Source organism: Ochotona princeps, chromosome 1 (assembly GCF_030435755.1).
Source record: "Ochotona princeps isolate mOchPri1 chromosome 1, mOchPri1.hap1, whole genome shotgun sequence".
NCBI lineage: Eukaryota > Metazoa > Chordata > Mammalia > Lagomorpha > Ochotonidae > Ochotona > Ochotona princeps.
The window spans coordinates 6,607,608-6,630,389 of NC_080832.1; the positions used below are offsets into that span (position 1 = coordinate 6,607,608).

A 22,782-nucleotide genomic window follows, 5' to 3' on the forward strand; every position below is an offset into this window, starting at 1 on the left:
GTACAGCCAGGAGAGCTCACTTACAGGCAGGGCAGGAGCCCCGGTTCCAAACTGTACCCTCAGGATTCACCAGGAGAGGCCAAGATAGCAACAGACTGAGCGCTGCTCTCTGAAAGGAATATGCTCCGCTGGTCAAATGCCACCAAATAGACAGAAAAAAATCAATCACTCCAAAATATTTTGCAGCGGGAGAGCCAGGCAGATAGCTCCTACCCACTGATCGCAGTTAACACTCACAGCAGCTGGGGCTGGGCCAACGGCCACTGGGAACTGGGACCCCAGTCCAGGTCTCCCTGCTGTTCACTGGCAGGACACTGGAGTCAGGTCCTGAACCCCAATATTTGGAGGGGGACATAGGCATCATAACTGCGGCCAGTGCCCACCACTCACTCCCCACACCCTGGATGTGACAGTGTAGAAGTCACACGAGGCCAGTTCTGATCAGGTAGCAAGTTGGTGGGGAGGATGGTAAGGGCTGAATTCTGATCAAGCATGCTGAGTGCGGAAGGATCTTTCCAGAAGGTTGTCTGGAGCAGAGGGAGAGAAGGGCTAGAAGACAGTTGGGCCCCAAGGAACATGGAGTGGTGTTTGTTGACCTGCTTGCTTCAGTGTGGTGACCACTGGAGACTGCTGAGACCTGGGATGAACCAGCGGATGCAAGATGGATCTATCTATCTTTTCTTTCTCTCTCCCTCACTCTCTGTAACTCTACCTTTCAAATAAGTAAAATATATATCTAAAAAGGGAAGAAAGGCTGGGTACTTAGTTGCTGGAGAAGGAGAGCAGAGATAAGAGTGGCCCGTGGGCAGCACTGGGTGAGGTCAGAGAGGTGTGGACAGAGGCTGGGGTGCACAGCTTGCAGGAAAGGTGAAGAATGTGGGGCCGGGGGGTCCAAGACCACAGCAGCAACAGGGAGGGTGATGGTCGCTCAGGACAATGCATGCGTGTCCAGTGACACTCCTCGAGCAATCAGCCCCTAAACTGGCCTTGTCCCTTCCTCCGTCAGGCCCTGCCTGTGCCTGGAATCCCCTGCCTTCTTAAGACTGATTGATTTGAAAGGCAGAGTGAGACACAGATACACACACACCTTTTTCTTATTTTCCTTTGTTGGTTCACTTCTCCCAAATGACCACAACAGCCAGGGCAGGGACATTCTGCAGTCAGGAGCCCAGAGCTCCCTCTAGCACCCACATCTCACATGGCTGGCAAGGAGCCAAGCGTGTGCGCCGTCTTCCACTGCCCTTCCCAGCTGCTTAGCAGGGAGCCAGACTGGAAGTGGAATAGCCGGGACTTGAACCAGTGCTCTGAGATGAGAAACCAGCACCAAACGCAGTGGCTCAACCACTGGGACCCCTGGTGTTTGGCAAATCTTACTTGCCTTTTAGTAACCCCAGGACATGCCTGTGGGCTATTCCTTGTTTACTGGGAGAGATGTCATTTCTGTCTTCCTCGGAATAGCTGACCAACCTAGCTCCCAGCACTCTGAGACACAGATCAGCTCTCCCTGGGAGTCTCGGAGCTTCCTGCTTGCTTCCATCTCTCCTAACCAGGGAGGATTACCTGCTGGTAATCCTCATCTGATGTGCAGGAGTGTATTTTTCAGAGTTCATCTCAGTAGCAAGAATGCTACACAGCCTATCATCTCCTCTGCAGCCCCAGAGATCTCTTGGGATGGGCACCTGGTACCCCTGCATGATTCTGTCTAGATGCCCATGGAGGTTCCCTAATCCACTCTTCTCTCACACTCGTACATGCATTTATCTCTTCTTGTTGAAATGGTAGCCTGCTTATTCCCTTGGGAATGAGTTCAGGGGAGGGGAGGGGGGCTGTCTTTACCGCTTGGCTGGACCCAGAGCCCCAGGCTTTAAAGGGTTGGCGTGTCTTTGATGCCTGTCAACAGTCTCCCCACTGTATCTATAGGAAGGTGACAATCAGAGGCGTCCCGTTAGTGCGCCGTGTCCCACCCACCCCCTCCCCGGGGCACCAGCTCCTGGGTTCTAACAGTCTGCAGGCTTCTCTTTGGCATGGCAGCAAGTGGACCTTCCCAGCATCCCAGAGCCCGACGTGCCCGGGCGAGTCACTAAGTTCTGTTCCTTCCCCACGGCGATGCTCTGTTGTCAACCAAAAACAGCATCACTCTAAATGTCATCGCCCTACACCCCATCTGGGCTCCCGAACACAAGCTGCCTTGTTTCCAAAGCAGAAGTCGTCACCACCAGGCGAGCCTCTGGAATCCCAGGGAGGCTGGTAATGGAGGGGGGCGGCTCAGTGGGGGACTCCTGCACCTCGCCCCCCTCCTTCCCCATCTCCTTGTGGTCACAGACAACCACTTCTCTGGAGAGAGGACAGTGATGGCAGGCTGCCACGACGATGTTTCCTCGCTGCTTCCCTGATGCTTTGGGGGGACAAACTCTTTAACACAAACAGGCATATTTACAACCTTGAACATTTTGCTACCTGTAGGAGCCCAAGGAAGTGTGGCTGCTTTGCGAGATTCCCACAAGAAGGAACACAAGCAGACAGAGAGGGTAAGCCGGGGCTCACAGTGCAGACACGCCATCGGGAGACCCCAACTCACGGCAGCGATAGGTTCATGCCAGATTCCCCTGAGATGTGACCATCTTCTCATGAGCCCTTTCATAGCTTCATGAGCCAAGCTAAGAAGGAGGCCAGGAGGTGTTGAGCCCCTGGAACTGCTGCAGGTAAGGTTGCCGTGGCTGCCAACAACCCAGCCCACTCCATGCAGGAGGGGGTCCCCATGTGTCCATCACCTGAATGCATTTGTGGGCTTAGCTCTCGCTGAAGCCAGTGGAGGGGACCGAGTGTTCCCTCTGTTCCTGCACACTGGGGCTGCTTAGGTGACGGCCTCTGCCCGCGCCTTCCCCAGAGGTGCTGCGCCAGGAGACCTGCTCACCGCCAGCAATAGGAAGCTTTCCATCCATTTATATTCAACATTGACAAACACAAAGCAATATTTGCACGTGACAGAGGTGTGTGTGTGCTTTGTCTTCCTTGTAAGAAGCGAGGAGGAACTGGTGTCTGCTCCAGGTCTGCAGCACCTCCTCGCTTTTAGACAGTCAATCCCAGGAGGTACAGGTGAACTCTGCTACCATTTTGTGAGTGATTCACTGAGTCCCCGAGGTTGGATGGCTTGCCCGAGGTCACACACAGAACGAGTGGCACAGTCACCCTGAGCCTAAGACCTGGGCTCTTGCCCTTGCCTCTCCCTGCAGCCCCAAGCTCCAGCAGGCACACCTGTGCTCTTTTCCTGCACACATCTACACACTCTCCTGCCAGAACAGTTTCTGGTAAGACACAGCCAGAGAAGCTGAACACAGAGTCCTTGTAAATACAGATATGAGTATAGGCGTTTCCGGAAAAGATCTCACAGGAGCAAGGCTGCATTTTTCATTGGTACTTTGAGTGCAATTTGGCACAATCTCATCATTGAATAGCAACTCATGCATTTGGGATGGGGTGGGACTCTTTCTGGATCATAATCAGGAGACACTTGATCCATGTGGTCCAAATGAAACTGAAGGCTCTCCATGTTGGGCTGTCCCCACCACAACCTAGACGACCTAGACCACGGTTTCAATGGACACAGTGTTGCCGCTGTCTTCCGGGCGCCGGGGCTGCAGTTCATCTTTGAAAGCCCTGGTCAGCACCACTTTCAAGGACTCCTTGAACCGCTTCTTCTTACTGCTGCCTACGAAGAAGTAGATGAAGGGGTTGGCACTGCTGTTGATGGTGGAGAAGAGCAGAGAAATGTTGTGCAGGTTGCCGAACGTCGACCAGTCCTCATAGTAGAGCAGATAAAGCAACCTCATGGGCATGGCGAAGATGAGGAAGATGACGATGGTGACTGTGATGACGAGGTACAGCTTCGAGGAATGGGCAGTCCACGTGTTCTTGCGGATCTTCACCACCAGGACGGCACTGGACACCAGCATGAGTGGGGTGAACACCAGGAAGCTCAGGATGGCAATGAAGATGATGACGGCCCGGCAGTCGCCGCGCGAGCGACTCTCCTCAGCAGCATCAATGCACATGACATACTCCATGGTGGTGACCAAGCAGGACAGAGCCCAGAGCAGGGCGCAGACACACGCGGACTGGTGTTTGGGGCGATGGCATCGGTACCAGATGGGGTACAGGACCGACAGGCAGCGCTCCACGCTGATAGCCGTCAGCAGGTAGAGGCCCGTGTTGTAGCCAAACAGGAAGGTCACGGACAGTGTGACAATGGTGTAGTAGTGCCCGGAGGAGAGCTCGTGGTCCAGGGCGTAGTCGGTGGACAGGATGAAGATGCAGAAGAGCAGGGAGATGTCCGCGACGGACAGGTGAGTGATGTACACAGCGAAGGGGTTCCTGCGCATCCGGAAGCACAGGAACCAGAGGAGGATGCCGTTCTGCACAAACCCCAGCGGGGAGACGCTCATGATGACCCAGTGCACCACGGGGATGTGCGGCCGGAGGTCCCCAGCGGAGGCATTCCCCCGTGCAGAGACATTCAGGGACCGCTCAGCCTCCGCCACCGCTGCCGCTGGCGAGCTCAGGTTAGTTTCATCCATGAGGACTTCCTGAGGCAGGCGCGGAGGGGGGGGACTCTTCAAGTCACGTTCTGTGAAGAAGTTGACAGAGTAGTGAAAAGCGTGAATTGGAATAAAAGCGAGGTGTTTGGCTATAGATTATAATCTTCGTATATTTCTAAGAAAAAAAAAAGCTTAAAAGCTCAACTGACTATATGGAGTGAAGTTGCTGCCCCTTTGGCCACATCTCTCAGTGCCTGGGTTGTGAGCCCCAGCCATACTTCCGATGTGAGCCCACTGTTATCACAGTTCACAGAAGGCAGTAGGACTTCAGGCGGCTGGAGGTCTGGGACCCCTGTCACCCACGTGGGAGCCCTGGGTTGAGTTCTGAGCTTTTGCCTGCAGCAGGCATTTTAGATGGGAACCAGTGGATGCAAGAACTCAGCCTGTCTCCATGCCTTTCAGATAAACAAATAAAACATTTTAAAAATAGACCATGCGCGTCCTTCTAACAATGATAAAATTAGCTATTTCATCAAGACAGAAGGAATTGAATGACATTTGGCTCCCAAAAGTCTTTCGTTCTGTGTTATGCCCCTCTGGGCTCAGCAGACAGGAGGGGCAGGATCCTGGGGTCAGTGTCAGGTCTGGCCTTAGTTTCCCCAGTGATGTTTGGGAAATCTCCATGACAAAGGACATGTCTGGGCAATGTGGCTATTGTCATTTTCTAATACGTAACATGACAAGTGGCATGGTGACAGAGGCGAGCGCCTGTGAGAATCGTGTCTGAGCACACCAGGTTTTATAAAATGTCAGCAATGGACAGGCAATTATTTTACAGTCTCAGAAAGCTGTGCACCTGCTCAGACTAAGTACCCCTCATCACACAGCAGCCCTAGGTGTGACAGACAGGGGACCCCCACCCTGAGACCTACTGACCTCCCCACACACTGTGGGCCAACCCTGATGGGGAGCACTGTTGACTGATGTTCCACAGAACTGAGTCACACACCAAGGGAACTGCTAAATACTAAAGCTGCAAAGCAAGGCTTCTCAGAAACTTCCCACCGCACTTTGCTAATGGCAAAAATAGCGCATATGAAGAGGCACAAAAGGTTCTTACTTATGCCCAGTTTATGATCGCTCCTGAAAAGCTGCAGAGTATAGCTCCTTATGAATGTCTTGGTCATATTCTAGATCGTATTACTGTATGTTCACAAAAGTTCTCCATTCGTCTTTTAACCCTTAATGATTTTCAAAAATTGCTAGGTGGCATTAATTGGTTACGACCTTCTCTAGGCATCCCAACCCACCAGCTGTCTCACCTTTTTGCAAAACTTGAAGGCGATCTGGCCCTTGATAGCTCCCGGATGCTGACTAGGGAAGCAGAGCAGGAGATACAAATTTTTGAAAGAAACTTCAAGGTTCAATTCTCACTTGCTTTGTTCCTGAGGAACCTCTTTTGTTTTTTTTTTTCTCCCCCCCCCCCCATTCTGCTACTGGAGTCTTAGTACAACTGTCTAGTCCCCTAGAGTGAAGTTATTTGCATCAATAAACAAACTAAAACTCTCTATTATTATATTGATGTGATGCCTCCCTCATTATCCAGGAACGTCTGAGAGCCTTCTACAACTTCAACAGGCCTTAACTTTTTCTACTTCATTACAAGTAGCCTTGGCTGATTATTATGGAGAAATAGAAAACCACTACCCAGCCGGTAAGATTTGGAATTTTTTACAGCAAATTCCTTTCATAATCTCTTCTAACATTTGTGCTAAACCCATTCCTGGTGCTGATACATATTATATTGATGGCTCTTCCTCTGGCCGGGGAGAAATTCATGGACCTCATTTACATACTACAATACAAACTCCATTTTCCTCAGCACAACAGGTGGAATTAGCAACCTTAGTACATCTCTTACAAGTCAGTAACCAACCGCTTAATGTTGCCTCCGATTCGACTTTTGTAGTTGGTCTATTTCCGGCTATTGTAACTGCTTTAATATCTTCTAATAATACTCCTATTTCTCATTTACGTTTACAGTTGCAACAACTGCTACGCCAGCGCAACTCACCATTCTTTATTACGCATATACGGGCTCATTCTTCTCTTCCTGGACCTATGACTCTTGGCAATTCTCACGCTGACAGACTGACTGCACCTGTATTTCTTAGTGCCCAAGATGAACACCATTTTCTACATACTAATGCCAATCGTTTGCATGTGAAATATCGTATTCCACTCCGAACTGCTTGTAGCATTTTAGCAACTTGCCCTATTTGTGCCCTTTATTGTACTCCTCATCCTGCAGGTGCAAATCCTCGAAGGCTAGGTTCCAATCAGTTATGGCAAATGGATGTTACTCATATACCACTCTTTTCAAAACGACCATTCTTACATGTAGCTGTAGACACTTCTTCTAAATTTCTTTGGGCACAAGCTATGAATTCTGAATCTACTTCAGCTGTTAAATCCTTCTTGCTCACATGTTTCTCAATTATGGGAATTCCCTCTTCTATCAAAACAGGCAATGGACCTGCGTATACTAGTAAAAGTTTCAAAACATTTTGTTTAGAGTGGTCCATCCAACATGTTACAGGGATTCCCTGTAATCCTCAAGGTCAAGCTAATAACGAACGTGCACACCGCACCCTAAAAAGTCAATTATTAAAAAACAAAAAAGGGAAGATGTCACCCAGAGATACCCTGTCTCTAACACTTTTAGCACTTAATTTTTTAAATTTGCCTCAAGGAGACATTAATACTCCTGCTGACATTTTTCTACATTCTCTGATAAGACTTCACAAATCCCTATATGGATAAAACAATTGAATAATTGGTTTTCTGGAACAATAATAACCCATGGTAAAGGTTATGCTCTTGTATCTTTAGAATCTCCTGATGGATTCTCTGAAGGGCTGTGGGTTCCCTTACAGCTCATCCGGCCTCAGAGATGCAGCCAACACCCTTGAACACAACGCTGCCCCTGGAGAAGATAGAACCCCCAGTGGAACTGCCTCTAACAACTGTAAAGCTAAATTTGTTTAATATCCCTCTTGTTCCACTACAGGTCAGGAGTGCAGAGAAATCCTCCATCTTCTTAGAATGTTTGAGGAAGACTTTAAGTGTAACTTATTATTTATAGATAGCAGATTCTTAACTGCCTTAGACATTAGAAAAACCATAGAAATTTGCAGTGGGATCCAAGGACACCTCTGACACCCTCTTTTTTTTTTTTAATTTTATTTTAAATTCATTAATTACATTGTATTATGTGACACAGTTTCATAGGTACCTGACACCCTCTTAAAGGAGGTTGTGTGTACAGAGCAGGAGGGGACCTCAGGGCGGAGCAGGAGGATACGAGGACTCTGCATCCTAGTCCCGGAGATCCCCGGAGGCCTCCTATGTGCTTTCGCTGCAGAAGCAGTGGATACCTCATCAGGGATTGCTGGTATGGAAACTGAGAACCATATCCCGACTGCCAAGGAGATCACAGGGAAGGTGAGTGCCCTCGAAGGCCGAGAACTCTGAGGTCAGTCATTTCCTACTGTATTTCCCACACGGGATTGAAGCAGCCCAGCACCCTGGGGTCTGGTGATGGTGACATTGGAACTACAGCCAGGAGGCCCGGATGGCACTCAGAGACAAAAGGATGGTAAATTTCCTTCTGGATTCAGGGGAGGAGCTTTCTTACCTAGTTCCATCCTTGGCTCCCTGCTGTCTCTTACACCGACCATCAGGGTTGCTTGGGAGCCTCAAAATTAGTTCAGACAGACAGAGACAGACTAAGGTCAGCTAGCTGATAATCACTCAGCCTGTACCTTACTAATCAGGCTTCCTAATTGGCTTTTCAAATAGACAGAAACATTGATATAAAAAGTTTAGAACAGCTAGAATAAAGGCCAACTAACCTATAATCGCTCAGCCTGTACTTATTGGTCAGGTTCTATATTTGCTTTTCCTGGACTTTACTAGATAGGCTGTAGAGTTAAATTCTTCCTCACTCACTAAGTTGTTGGAGATTTCCCTGCTCACCTGCCTAAGACTTTTGTATTCTTCAATTGTCAACATATGACTTGTTAGAATTATAACACTGTTTTGATTATCCTAAAATGCACAAAGTTCAGTAAAATCGTACTTGAATACTATAAACTGCAAAGTTTAAAAGGTGAGTCCCCCAAAAAACTTTTATCAACTGTTAATGCTAAACAAGATGTAACTGCATAGAAACTTTGATGTTAAGTTCATACTCAGCTGATATATGATGGATGTTCATGTTGATCCTCTCACTGTTCCTGTGCCACTCTGATTTAGGTTAAACACAAAAACATGTTAGCTCGGGAGAAATTATAGCTGTTATTTTTCTACTTTAAACCTGGGACCCCTAGATGCATTCCCTGGAGAACGCCTGGCAGCTGTGCCCCTCTCTCTTAGCCCCTTTTTCAGCAGGAAGTAGCCAGAGTGATCGTCAGCCCCTATCCCTGACAGCAGCCGGGGTTCATTCTCCTGGGAAAAAGGATGTTGAGGAGCTAGCTGTAATTATAGGCAGTTAGGGTATGTGGTGAAGTCATCATTGCATAATATATAATATATATATATATATATATATAACTATATATATATATATAACTATATATAGCTAATATATAATATTAGTTCTCCCCATTTTTCTGTTCTTCCAAGAACATGCTCCCCCCTAGCTACATCTTTCAGGCATAATTTTACAAAACACAGAAGGGGGTTTGTAGAAGGACAATGTGACCCTAGAAGGTCAGCAAGCACAGGATTACAATTGATTGGATAATATTTATATGAGAACAACTGAATGGATGCCATTTGTGTGACTGATTGAATATCCATTACAGGAGAACAGCAGACGGATACCTCTTGTATACCTGACTGGACATCATTTGTATAGGAACAACCGAGTGTGTACCGTTCCTAGAACTAAAAGGATATCATTTGTATAACAGTTGAGTGGACAGCATGTGAGTGAGAACACTTGGTGGAATATACAAGACAAAAGGAGTTCCAAACAAGAGTACAGAAACACTTGATGGGTTTTGCTGATAAGCTCAATACCTCCTCCCTTATCCCCTATGACCCTCAGTGTATAAAGTCTGATGCCACTAATAAACTTCGCTTATTGACCATCAAAAAAAAAAAAAAAAAAAAAAGGAGAAAAATAGCACCTGCCCAGCCTCGCCTCTACTGTGACAAAACAGGGATTAAGTGACTTCAGAAAGTTCATTAAAAATGTGTACAGAAAATCTCAGCATGGATCTTACTTTCTTTGCACAAAAATAAATATATCTTGGGGCTAGCATTGTGGCTTAGCAAGCTAAACCTCTGCCTGTGACATCAGCATCCCATATGGGTGCCAGTCTGAGTTCTTGCTGCTCCACTTCCCATCCAGCTTTCTGCTAATCCACCTAGAAAAGCAGCAGAGGATGGACCCCAGTACTTAGGCCCCTGAATCCATGTAGGAGACCCAGATGAAACTTCAGGCTCTTGGCTTTATTCTAGCCCAGCTTGGGCTGTTGTGGCATTTGGGGAGTGAACCAACACATGAAAGATTCTCTCCCTCTGTGCATCTGCCTTTCAAATAAATAAAAAATAAATCTTGAAAAAAAAAAAAAAAGGCTTTCCAGGGCTAGTGTGGTGGCTTCACAGGCTAATCCTCCACCTGAAAGCACCAACATCCCATATGGATGTCAGCTGTGTCCTGCTTGTTCCACTTCCCATCCATCTCCCTGCTTATGGCCAGGGAAGGCAGTGGAGGACAACCTAAAGCCCTGGGTTCTTGCACCCTGGGAGAAGCTCCCCTGGCTCTTTGCTTTGCATTGGCTCAGGTCTGGTGGTTGTAGTCATTTGGGGAGTGAACCAGCAGATGGAAGATCTTTTAAAAAATAAAATAAACTTTTCTTTTGATTCCATTTCTCTACAAACACACTGAAAGTTCATGTGTCTGTTAGTCCCCACACTGGGGAAGGCAGAGACCACCCCTCCAGCTCTAACTAATCATCAACTTAGTTTTCTTTGTTACTATTTTGTGTGTGTGGAGGGGTGGCCATTGTGTACAAGCTGGTGCGATGTCAAATCCTGAGGCTGGATGAAAATGCTTGTGACACAGGAGGTATTCACCAGAGAGTTCCAAGGACTTGGACTTGGCTCTAGGGCAGCCCAAGGTGTAGCGGTGGGGGAGGTGAGGAGGAAGAGGCAGGGGCAGGGGTTAACAGTTCAAGGAGCTGAGGTTCACCAGGCCCAGATGACCACTGCCCTGCAACCCAGTCCTGGCCCCCCAGGACAGCCCAGCTGGTGCTGCTCAAACTGCCCAAGCCCCTCCCCATCCATGTAACGGAAACCACCAGTTCTGCCTTAAACCAGCACTGTGGCAGGAGGCCATGTTCTCAGTGCGACCTTTTGCCTGGGCAAAACTGGAAGATCCCAAGGGTTGTCCAGGGACACCCACCCGTGCAGACTTACAAAGCACTCGTCACGTAACGACTGCATTGCTGAGCTGTCTGCTCACCTGAAACCTCTGTGGGAGCAGGTGCAGAACGAGCGGCAGGGGTGAGAGCACCCACCAGGGCTGGGGCTACTGGCAGCATCACGGGAGCACCCTCCCCGGGCTCATCCTTCTCCTGGAAGGCACTCCTAGGGAAGACGGGGCTGGAGGCACAGAGGGCCAGGTGAGCGTGAGAGCCTGGCTCAGGCCGGGTTGGGTCCTTCCTAAAGAGAACAGGTCCCTGTTAGCTCATGGTTCAGGTCCAAAGTTGGGGAGCACATCTGGAGGTGCTGGGAGAGGGAGGGCACATGCCAGGGAGCTTTTCCATAGAGACCCAGCCCTGGGAAATTCCACTCATCTTCAAACCCTGTGACCCATTTGTGAAGACAGAGTCCGAATCACCTCGGCAAGTCCCACCTGGCTCCACCTTTTCACCACGTCCCCACGCAAGGCTTTTCCTCTCCCGGAAAGAAAACTAAGGACTAGCTGCACAGCCACACTCCGCCAGGCTGCTCTTCCACATCGTTTCAAAGATCTGCCCAACAGGGGCCAGCCAGCATCATGCTGCAGCAGGTTAAGCCACCAGCTGTGCTGCTCCGTGTCCCAGATGCTCCGCTGCTGACCCAGTCCCCTGTGAATGGCCTGGGAAAGCAGCCCAGGCTGACCAAGTACCTGGGCCCCTGCATCTGCCCCTGAAAGATCCAGGAAAAGCTCCTGGCTTCAGACTAGCCTAACTCCAGCCAATATGGCCATCTGGGGAATGAACCAGCAGATTAAAAACCTCTCTCTTTGTTTCTCCTTTTTCTCTGTAACTCTGTTTTTCAATATCATATATATATTTATAAATATATAAACTTATAAATAAATATATAAATATGTAAATATAATAAATAAAATAAATATATATAGATATATAGATAAATAAATAATAAATATATATTTATAAATATATATTTATATTAATATATGTGGTATAAATATAATATAAATATAAATATATATTTATAAATAGATAAAAATATATATAATATATATATATTTTAAAGCTGGTTTGGGTGCAAAAAATCCATACACTATTGGGGAACGGAACCAATGGATCAAAGACCTCTCCTCCCCCCCTTCCCTCTCTCTCTTTCTAGCTTTCAAATAAATCCGTAAATAAATGTTTAAGAAACAAATGCACATTGCTGTTGGGCCACCATAAGGTCAAAAAGCAGTAATTCAAACTGTCACAAACATATGACCACTGTTCATACCATGCGTATGATATGTGTGTGATAGATAAAGCCCTGGATTCACACCCATATCTCGCAGTGTGGTCTGACACCCTGATTTCATTTGTGTTTTCTTCTCCGTATTTGCAGCTCCCTCCCGAGCACAAGCACGTAGCTCCCACCTGCCCAACGCATTTCATTACAGAAGCAGTCTACGTATATGTGAACAGGCCCGTGTCCACCACGGCCACGGCTCCTTCCCTGCTATGCTCTCCGCGCCAGCCCCAGGTCCCCTGCACCCCCTCAGGCAACACCTTCTGGCCCTACCAGGTGCTGGAGTGCCCTGCTCTGCCATCACCGCCACTGACCCTCAGCCCCGGCCGGGCTGCTCCAGCAAACGTGCTGCCCATCTGCTCTGCCCCAACACCTTGCTCACAACACTCTCCCCTAGAGGCCGGCCATGGCAGGTGTCACTAACAACACACACCTCTACCCTGCCACACACACAGACTGGACTCACAGTGATTGCAGGCAGTATCACCTCTCATGTCTCAGTGCAGCAGAGACTTCGGAGTGAGGTTTGGCCATCGTGGAAATGCTCTCACATAAGCAGGTGCTGAGGCTGCTTGGACCAGGAGCTGGGCTTTCAATCAGAAGGACAATAAGCCAAGCAGCATAGCCCCTCTGGACCTCAGCTCCCTCACATAACTGCCATGTTAATGTGTTTCTGGAAGGCTAGGGTACAAAAAAAAAAAAAGCATGAGATGGAACAGCTCTTTGCCAAGCGGAGATAATGAGTCAGCAAACAGGGCAAGCCAGCTGGGGGAGGGGGGTTTCCATAGCTGTTGAAGGACTTGGGTGCCTGTGTCCTCGCAAGTCCACGCGAGATGGCCTGCCACGTTCAACTCTCGGTTAAAGTAAGAGGAGCAGGTGGAAAGCAGCACTAATGGAAAACTGAGGGAGAAAGAGAGTTCTAACAGCAAGCCTTTATGCTTGCTAAGGCACCTAAGAAGCCAACATCCACTTCCACAATCCTATTCACTTGGACTCAGGCCCCCGACACTGGTTCCCAGCCTACAACTGCACTATTAAGACACAGAGAGAAGCCAACAAAACTAGGGTTTGAAGGGGACATGGTTGGAACCTCCTCTCGTTCCTAGGCAACCCTGCGGAGCCTGTGACCCCAGGCTGGGCCTTCCAGGTGCACAGCGACAGAGAAAAAGGACGAAGTCTTACCATGTCGTGTGTAGTAGCCTGGACAAACAGAAACCCATCTGTGGGCAGAAGGCCCCCTGGCAGGCAAGGGAGCCGCTGGGCTCAGACAGAGCAAGGTGGTGGACATGGCACAACCTGCACATGTACTGTGCTCCTAGGGCTGGCATCCCCTGCATGGAGAGCCCTACTGTCCCCAGAACACAGCAGGACCCACTCGGAGCCCCGACCACAGCGACACGGGTGGTGGGGGGGAAGTTGCCTGTGGGGGCTCTGCTAGCAGCCCTCCAGCATGTAGAGACCAGCAAGGATCCTTAACACGCTGCAAACCACAGGGCAATTCCCACAGCAAAGAACCTGCACCCGGAAAGCAGATGGCCCTGCCGCTACTGCACTACCCCACTCCGGCCACAGGCTCCCTGCCAGGGCAGCCCAGGCGCTATGTGTGCCCCCCAGAGCTCAGCACCAACCCGGCCAGGCAACACAATTAAGACTCGCACCCTACAGAGCGAGGCTGGGCAAGGGGAGCGGTCCTCCCAGCAGACAGTTCACCAGCAACTGACCGCAAGCAGGGGATTCCATCGGCAGCCAGCACTGGAGTTTCCATCACTGTCCGCTCAGAAAAGGCAAAGAAAACTCAATGTGGTTTGTCCCCTGGCTGAGCTCAGCTACTCCAACCAAGCACTTCCTCCCTAGGAAGCACAAATGGTTCCAACCCCCTGTGTCCCCAGCTCCTAGAGCCACCTGGGAGACCTCTAAGTCCATGGCCAGACCCATGAACAGAGTCTAAGAGCCCCCTCCCCAACCAGCCTCCCTCCTCTCCCCTGGCATGGATTACACAGGAAAAGGTGGCTGCACAAGCTCTCACCTGGAACCAGTTCTTCCAGCAGAGCCGACAGTGTGCAAAAGTCAGGAGGAGCCAGGCAGTGCCTGTGCCAGCACCTGACGCTGGCAGCCAACAGCTAACTGTCCAAGGCACAGTCCAGAAAGGGCTGCCGAGGCGAGAGCCCACCAAAGAGGATTCTCTGGTGAGAGAATCCAAACAACGAACAACCTGAGGTACAGACTCACAGGTGGCATCCGTGGCAGGGGGTCAGAAGTGGCCATTGGAAAGCTGCCCACTCACATCCTGGGGTGCTGCTGCTCCAGGAGCCTGCAAGCTCTCTCGTCCCCCCATCTCCAGCGACAGCACAGCCTCTGTTGCCCGAAGAAATCAGAGCTGCTTCTCCCACTGCTGAAAATATTTGCGCTTTGCCAAGCAGATGGTCCCACGCTTATCAGCAGAAACTGCACTTCAAATGGCATCCCTCGCTGACACACACGAGTGGAGATCTTCACGCTGATCCAGAGTGCAAAGAAGCGGCAGTAATGCAGGGTGGCTAGCCGCTACCCCAGCCTGCGGCAGCCAGAAAGAACTAAACAAAGAGGTAGCCCAGGGAAAGCCTACCTGGAAAGGCAAACACACGCCTGTTTGTAAAGACAGAGGGCCAGCTTAAGCTCCTGGTTCAGCCTGCAGACGGGCATGGGGTCCATGGTAGTTCCTCAGGACTCAGTCTTACCTCTTGGAAAATGGAACTGATAGGAACCAGCTCTTTAATAAGTCCCTGCGAGGACATGGGCTGTGTGCACAGACCTGCGCCGAGGGAGGCTCGTGGTCCAGTGATTGAGTTTCGGCCCCCTTCCTGCAAGTCTTCAGAGAATAACTCACCAGGCGACTGAAGGCCACCTGCGAGATGCCAGGGAGAGGGCAGAGAACCAGGGATCCAGGGTCCAGGACAGGAGATCTGCCTGTGCCACAGCGGTGCCCAGACAGCTCTGCAGCCGGGGCCGGAGCTCTTCCTGGCAACGGACCTTCAGTTACAAATTCCCACCCATGCAGAACATGAGGCCGAATTACTCCCCTCCCCTCCCTCGACCTGGCTCCCAAGTTTGCCACAAACTCCACGCAAAACTAGGCAGGAGATGCCCGAGGGGAGCAGGGGGAGGGGAGGGAATTTGCTTTGGGCTGTGACCCCCTCGTTCCACCCAGTCACTCGTCTTACTGTGGGAGCTCCCTATCCAGAACAGTAATGACGTTAACAAAAATGAGGTGAAGCAAGTCAAAATTACATGGGGAGCAAGTTCAGGTTCTGCGGGACCACGTGTGTGTCAGTGTCCGTCAGTGGCAAGAAGGTTGGGAGCATGAGCACGTTGTATCCCCACCTCGCTGGGGGTTAGAGGTGGGAAGGGACTTTCCCTGGATGTCTTCCGGAAGACAGGGAGTGCAGGGAGACCAAGCATGTCCTCCTGGGGTGTCACATGTGAGCAGCAGGTGAGCCTGGCCTGGGCACTGGAGCCGGCGTCTGCCGAGTGCTCACACCCCAGGGCCCACCGAGAGGAACCCGGTGTTTCCGCAGGAGAGAGGTCTGAGGCTGCAGAGAAACCAGGAATGGGGAGCGGGAGTGGAGGAGGGGCGACAAAAGAAAGGAGCAGAAGGGAGTGATCCAACTCTGAGAGGACTAACAGGGCACCAGGAAGCATCCAGGGTCCTAGTGGGGCACAAAGAGCTTGAGCGGGGGGCCAGAGGGAAAGAGCAGTGTGGCGGGAGGCAGGATGTCCTCTCTGCTCCTCGGAGCCACAGTGGCATTTCAGATGTGACACACAGCACAGCCTGGTCCTATGGTGCTACAATGGGAGGAGGAAGACTCCCATGTCAGGATCTAAGTCAACAAAACCAATGTGCTTTTCCCAGCTGCTAAGGGAACAGAGACACCCTCTGCTCCGGCCAAGGATGCCCAGCAGCCCTATCTGTAAATGGACAACGGTCACGAGTTGAAGGCGGGGTAGCAAGCTTCCAGGAAGCTGAGTGGCCAGAGGCGTCCTGGTAGGGAGCAGCAGATGGCAGGACAGGGGGACCAGGAACTGACGGCTAGCATCTCTCAGAGGGTCAGGCAGGCAAGGACTGAGGGTGCTGCCACCAACACATAGTTGTGGTAATGACTTGTATTTAGAGGAAATACAGCAATGTACAGCAAAAATAAACCGATTTGCGCTGAAGCCACAAATAGGCTGCCTATTTCTGGAACTTTTTAAGTAGTCACTTTCCTTGCAGTGGGGGTGGGGGGAGTGAGAATAGCTCTGGGGAGGCGTGGGGAGATCGGAGCCCAGTGCCAACTGAACCGGGGCAGAGAACAGGAATAGGACCATGGCCTCAGCTTCCAGGGGGACGTTCTAAGTCACCTCCGCAAGTGACAGCATCTGAAGTCTCTCAGAGAAGGTACTGACCCCTTCTTCCCATGAAACAATGGAGGAACTAGGGGAAGAGGCTGGGAAGGGACCTCTGGGAACGAGGCAGGAGGGGGTTCTGGGAGCCCCAGGGCCAGCCCTGGGCCCGGCAGTGAGTATGGACTGGAAGCTGGCGGAAGGGCAAGTCTGTCACTTGCAGAATACCTTTAAGCTGCAGGTGGAGTCGGTGGGGGGAGGCTGGCGGGAACACTGCTCTGTACCCCTCTCCCATCCCCAGTAGGCAGAGAACACCATGGGGCCTAGGAAAGCTGGGAATTCCAGCCACATCAGCAATGTGCAACACTGCGCAGGAGAGCTAGGTGTTGAGCCTGTGGGGAAGATAGCTGTTCCGTGCCCCATTCTAGCCTTGGTGTTAGAAAGACTTAGAGGAGCCGAGGCTATACCCTACACACACAGTGGTGAAGGGGGCCAGCCCTTTGGTGTGATGAACCCCCCCACTTGCAGTGTGTAGTCTAGTGCACCCTTTGGGTGCAGAAGGGCTTCGGTGGTGCTGGCGGACTAGGGGGCCGGGCATCACCCTGGCCCATCCGTTGGACAGGCAGGATGTGGGGGCAGGGCAGGGCAGGGCAGGGCAGGGCAGGGCCCACCCTCTGTCCTCTGGCATTGCCAGAGTTCTTGGATCTCACTGGCCACAGGATTGTCCGAGGTAAAACCCAGATTACAGAGCTCTCCCAGGCTCATCAGGGCCCTGGCAGCCTCCTCCACAGATATTCTCGGGCTGTTCCCCACCTGCCCTGGCACGGGACTAGCTGGGTCTGTCCCCAGCAGGTGACCTTGACTGCACATTTGCTGCTAGGCTCATGTGGCAGGGCATGGTCAGGGCACAGCAGAGGGTGTGAAAATGGGGGGACAGGCAGGAGCAACCCCCTGGGAAGGTGAGCCCCAACCTGGGAGGGCAGAGGTCCCTGCCCGAGAAGAGGCTCTTTTGGTGCAGCGTCAGGAGCCATGGGGAAGACGAGCTGAGTCATGAGGAAGGTATAGCCCACCTCATCATGCCAGCCTCTCTGCCGGGAGCTGGAGATGCCACCGCAGAGCAGTGACGATAAACAGAGATGATCAAATGCACAAATGGCCACTCTGAGCCCCATCCCATCCATTAGGCGTAGGAAGGGCTGTGGTGGCATTGGGTGGGGGTGCCTGGGACTGGATGGGACGGGATGGGATGGGTAGGACAGGATGGGACGGGATGGGACGGGTAGGACAGGATGGGACGGGATGGGACGGGTAGGACAGCTGCAGGGCAGATGCAGATAAACACCTTCACCCTCCAGATCCATCTCCTTCACCTCCCGTCTTACAAGAGGAGAGGCTTGTGTGCCCAGAGCCAGAGCTCTGGCCCTGCTGTGACGTTCTCTGCAACCCCAGAACGTCCCCAGAGGGAGCCTGCATGAAGCCACAGGGGACCGGCACTGTCAGCTCTGTCACCGGATGGCTAGATCATCTGCTCTCCTTGGGTGTGTGGTGGGGGAGGATTCGAGCAGCCCAGACCTCCACCTGTGGCTAAGACAGAAGAGGTCTAGCCTATGCTATCTCATTCCTGTCCTATGTCTTTCCCTTTCATTTTCTCTGCTTCCCCTGTGGGTGTTCAGCACAGTGGTTAAGTCGCTGCTTATCTCCTTCCAAAATCCAGAGCATCGTACGAGAGAGAAGTTATTCCTTTTAAAAAGCGTGGGGGTGATTGTGGAGGGTTGGGATGGGGCCTGTGTTGATAGCTAGTAAGTCCATTGCAGGAGACATCAAAAGCAATAACTCTGTGTGAGCAGAAATGGCGGATAACACACACAGAGATCCGCTCTGGGGTCTGTGATCCGGGGAGCAGGCGAGATGGTTCAAGTCTTGCAACTTCTTCAATGAGGATAACAAACTGAACTATCACCTTCGACCCAACTAGTTCCAAGCTGAAGTGACCGAAACCATGGTTCTGGCAGAACAGACAGACCAGAATAATGGTAACAGATGCGTATATACACAACTGGATGACCAAGCAGTCAAACGGAGAAAGTGCAGACTTTTTAGAACATACGAATATTAATGTAGAAAAAGAGGAACCTTCGCCCCCACCTCATACCACACATGAAAGTAAAACTGAGGTGAACTTAGAGCTACGTCCTAAAACCCAAACCACAGCACTTCTAGATGATGCTCAAACATCTCCCTGGCCTTGGGCCGGGCTGGGGATCCTAACACATAGAACGTACACCCAAATTAGAAAGCTCATCAAAGACAGGATTTAAAATATTTCTTTTGTTGAAGATTTAGTTATTTGAAAGGCAGAGTTGGAGGGAGAGAGAAAGAGAGAGAACAAGAGAAAGAGAGTTTTCTATCCACTGGTTCACTCCCTACATGGCTTCAAAAGCCAGGGCTGGGATGGGCTGAAGCCAGAAACCAGGAACTCCATCCAGTTGTCTCATTTAAGTGCTAAGCTGAGGGTTTGGCATGGCAGTTGACATGCCCAGTGAGACCCTTGCATTCCATGACCGAATGCTGTGGTCCGAGTCCTAGCTCCCTCCCAACGCCTATCCTGGGAGGAAGCCTGTGATGGGTCAAGCAACTGACCCTGGCCACCCAGGAGGTGGAGGCCTGGCCTGACTTCCCAGCTCTGGGCTCGGCCTGGTTCAGCTCTGCCCTAGCTCTTTTGTGCATGTAGGGATTGAGTCAGCAGCTGGGAGCTCTAGCTAGCTACCTATCTATTCTTTTCTTTGTCTCTCAAATAAATAAATGTAAAAACGCTTCTAATTAGCAAAAAAGGAAGGTATTGAAGACACCCACAACAACATGAATCTATCTCTGAGTGTGATGCCACACTTAGGGTGATGTTGGGGCCTGGTGTGATAGCCTAGTGGCTGGAGTCCTCACCTTGCGTGAACTCGGATCTCATGTGGGCTCCGATCCATGTCTCAGCTCCTCCACTTCCCTCTCAGCTCCCTGCTGTGACCTGGGAAAACAGTGGAGGAGGATGGGCCAAAGTCTCGGGACCCTGAACCCATATGGGAGACCAGGAAGAAGCTCCTGGCTTCTGGCTTCAGATCAGCTCAGCGCCGGCTGTTGTGGCTACTTGGGGAGTTAATCAGCAGATGGAAGATCTTTCTCTCTGTCTCTGCTCTCTGTAAATTGACTTTCCAATAAAAATAAATAAATTAAAAAAAAAAGACCCCATGTTATCCAGTGACATGTATAGAAAGTTCTGGAAGAGGCAGGATAGAAACCTGCAGGTGACCAAGAATGGCCCTGCACAAGGGGACTCTGAGATGAAAACGGTGGTGCTGTTGGTCCTGGTGAGGACCCGGCCTCCATAACTGTGTGAGTTTATCCCAGCTGACTGAGCTCAACAGCAAAGACAGAACTGGCCCTAGATTTTGCTGGTCCATTTTTACTTACACTGGGCACAGGTTTCAAGGTTTTGGCTGATAAGGACTAATAGTTCATGGAAATGGAACTGAAAGATAAATTTATTTTAAGACAAAATGAAACGGAAATCCCTATGTGTGATTCCAACAGTCCATGGAAAACGAAGATGATGAGATAACTTAGCATACATTTAAAAAACTTTTTTTTACACAAAATTCTATTTTCCATCATCTTTTTAAAAAATTATTGGGCCCAGTATAATAACCTAGTTATTAAATCCTTGCCTTGCTTGCACTCAGATCCCATATGGCAGCTGGTTCAAATTCTGGCTGCTCCAGCTTCCATCCGCTCCCTGCTTGTAGCCTGGGAAAGCAGCAGATGGCCCAAAGCCTTGGGACCCTGCACCTGCATGGGAGACCCGGAAGCTCCTGGCTTACAGCTACTTGGGGAGAACCAGTGGACAGATGTTTCTGTCTCTCCTTTTCTGTGTAAATTTGACTTTCCAATAAATATAAAATTTAGAAAAAAATTTATTCATTTGTTTGAAGGAGATAATGACAGAGAAACAGAGAAAGATTTTCCATCTGCTGGTTCATTCTGCAAATGGCTACAAAGGCTAGGGTTAGGCCAGGAGCTGGAACCATCATTCCAAGATGGGACATTGGCACGGTAGGCGGCAGTTTAGTTCACCGTGCCACAAACCAGCCCTTCCATGAGCCATTGGAAGTACTCTCCTACATGAAGAGCTTGCAAAAATCGGTCACACAAAATGCTAGGACTCCCAGGGGAAAAATGGGCAAAGGTCGTGGGGAGCAGCCAACTTCATTATTAACCAAATGGAAATTTTAAAAATGCCTTTATGAATTTCACCTACTGGCTTGGCAAATATTTTTGAATTCTGCTCCTCGGGGCTAGGACGGGTGCTCTGAGGCAGCTTGCTGGGGAACGGTTGGCCCCCATCCTCAGGCCCTTCCCTGGGCCTGCGAGGTGGCTGCCCACGCACACCAGCCCTGAGCAGGTGCATGACTTCGACCAGGGGAACACGTCCTTGTGCTGTGATTCTGCCCTCACGGTTTCTCACCTAGATTACCACTGCATGCCCTCCCTCGTCCCAACATGATGGAAAAGAGCTGGTTGTGAGAAAGAATATTTTTGGAGCATCGGCTAGGGATGTGGCGTCTCTCCATCCCTCGAGCTATTCTAAATAGGGTTCAGCCTTGCGTCCTCGGCCAGAGGAGGGTGGGGCCCTTCCTGGGACTAGAACATCTAACTTCTCCTTGGGCAATGCTCTTCGGCTAGCATTTTGGCGCATTACAAAAAAGAGGCAGAAAAAAATCAAAACTGTACTTGCCAGGTTGGTTAGCGCTCCTCCCACTGTACCTACCAAGTTTCTCCTGGGATTCCTGCGTCTGGAGCAGCTGAACCTGTTGGCATTGATAGAAGACAGTCAGTCAGGTTACTGGTCATTTTTTCTCTTCCTGCCAGGAAGTCCTAAGCCCCATGTCCCACCTGCTTTGCAAATGCATCCTCAGCTATTGAGTAGCAAAATGTTTGAAATGGCCCATTTACTCAGAGGTCAGCTCTGGGTGCCATTACGTGCTCATTCATTCCCCCTTTCCTGGAAGTGTGAATTTTGCCAAAGCAGGTCTTTTCGCCCATGATATTCTTTTTTTTTTTTTTTTAAATTGTATTGTTGTTGACAATATTTACATAGTTAATTGCGGCTAAAAAAAAAAGGTTCAGGGGGTATAGGGAAGTGGGTAATACTATTATGTCCATATTGTTTCCATCATGTATCTGAGGTAAAGGGGGATATTGAGGGAGAAGCCCCACCCGGTTTCCCACCCACCCCAAGTCCCGGATGTGGGGCATGCTCTGAGATATTTGCTCAAGTGGTTTTAATAGTTCTCCAGTTATGAATCGCTGCCAGTTTAGCTCGATGAGGTCGTCCACTGATTGATATGGTCCATCATCAAGTCTCCGTTTGCCCCATATTTCGCTGCCAACATATAGCTGAGATGAATGATTGACCTGTTCTGTCTTCTGTCCTTTCCTGGTTAGAGTTCTGAGTCCAGCAGTTCGATTGGGGAGATCTCCAAAGAAACCTTGAGGTATTCCCAGACCAGATTCTTGTATGTTCTAGCAAGCACAGGGCCCGGCACAATCCATCACCACGATCAGCTGGTGGTTTCAATTGCTGGGTTGGTTCTGTTTTCAGTCCCGACTTGCACTGGAACCAGTGGGTGTTGCAGTCCAGCCTGGTTCTGCCCAGCACATACTCGGCCCTTACATCAACCAGTGGAGCTGCAGCCTAGTCGGGGCAACCCACAATAACCCCCATCAGGCCCACCCCCTACCCTGGTTTGCCAGTATGTGTAGCAGTAGACCAGTCTGTCCCCCATCCCATTTGGCTCTTGTACTTGTCAGTGGGTATTAAAGCTTAGTTCCATCTAACCAACTCAACCATCCAGCCCTCACAGATGTTGTTGAATGCCTCTCTGTCTAGCCACCCCAGCCTCCATCCTAGTTTTCATGTCCTCCCGCGGGAGTAGTGACCCAGGAAGGGGGAACCCATTTTTTCCCTCCCAGGTCTCTCTCAGTCCCGGTTTATGCACTCTTTAGGTGGTTCTGTGATTTGACTTGACAGAATTAGTCCCCAGTGCCAGCTTCTGCCAGC

At 50.4% G+C, this 22,782-nt stretch overlaps 1 protein-coding gene across 1 annotated transcript; it reads right to left on the minus strand.

The window, feature by feature from the left end:
• Positions 1 to 3,318: 3,318 nt before the first annotated feature.
• MAS1 (MAS1 proto-oncogene, G protein-coupled receptor) lies at positions 3,319 to 4,574 on the minus strand. Its single transcript, XM_004595467.2, has one exon. It carries the CDS (start codon positions 4,572 to 4,574, stop codon positions 3,582 to 3,584), a length of 993 nt encoding a protein of 330 aa, XP_004595524.1. The 3' UTR covers positions 3,319 to 3,581.
• Between the last annotated feature and the right edge of the window lie 18,208 nt (positions 4,575 to 22,782).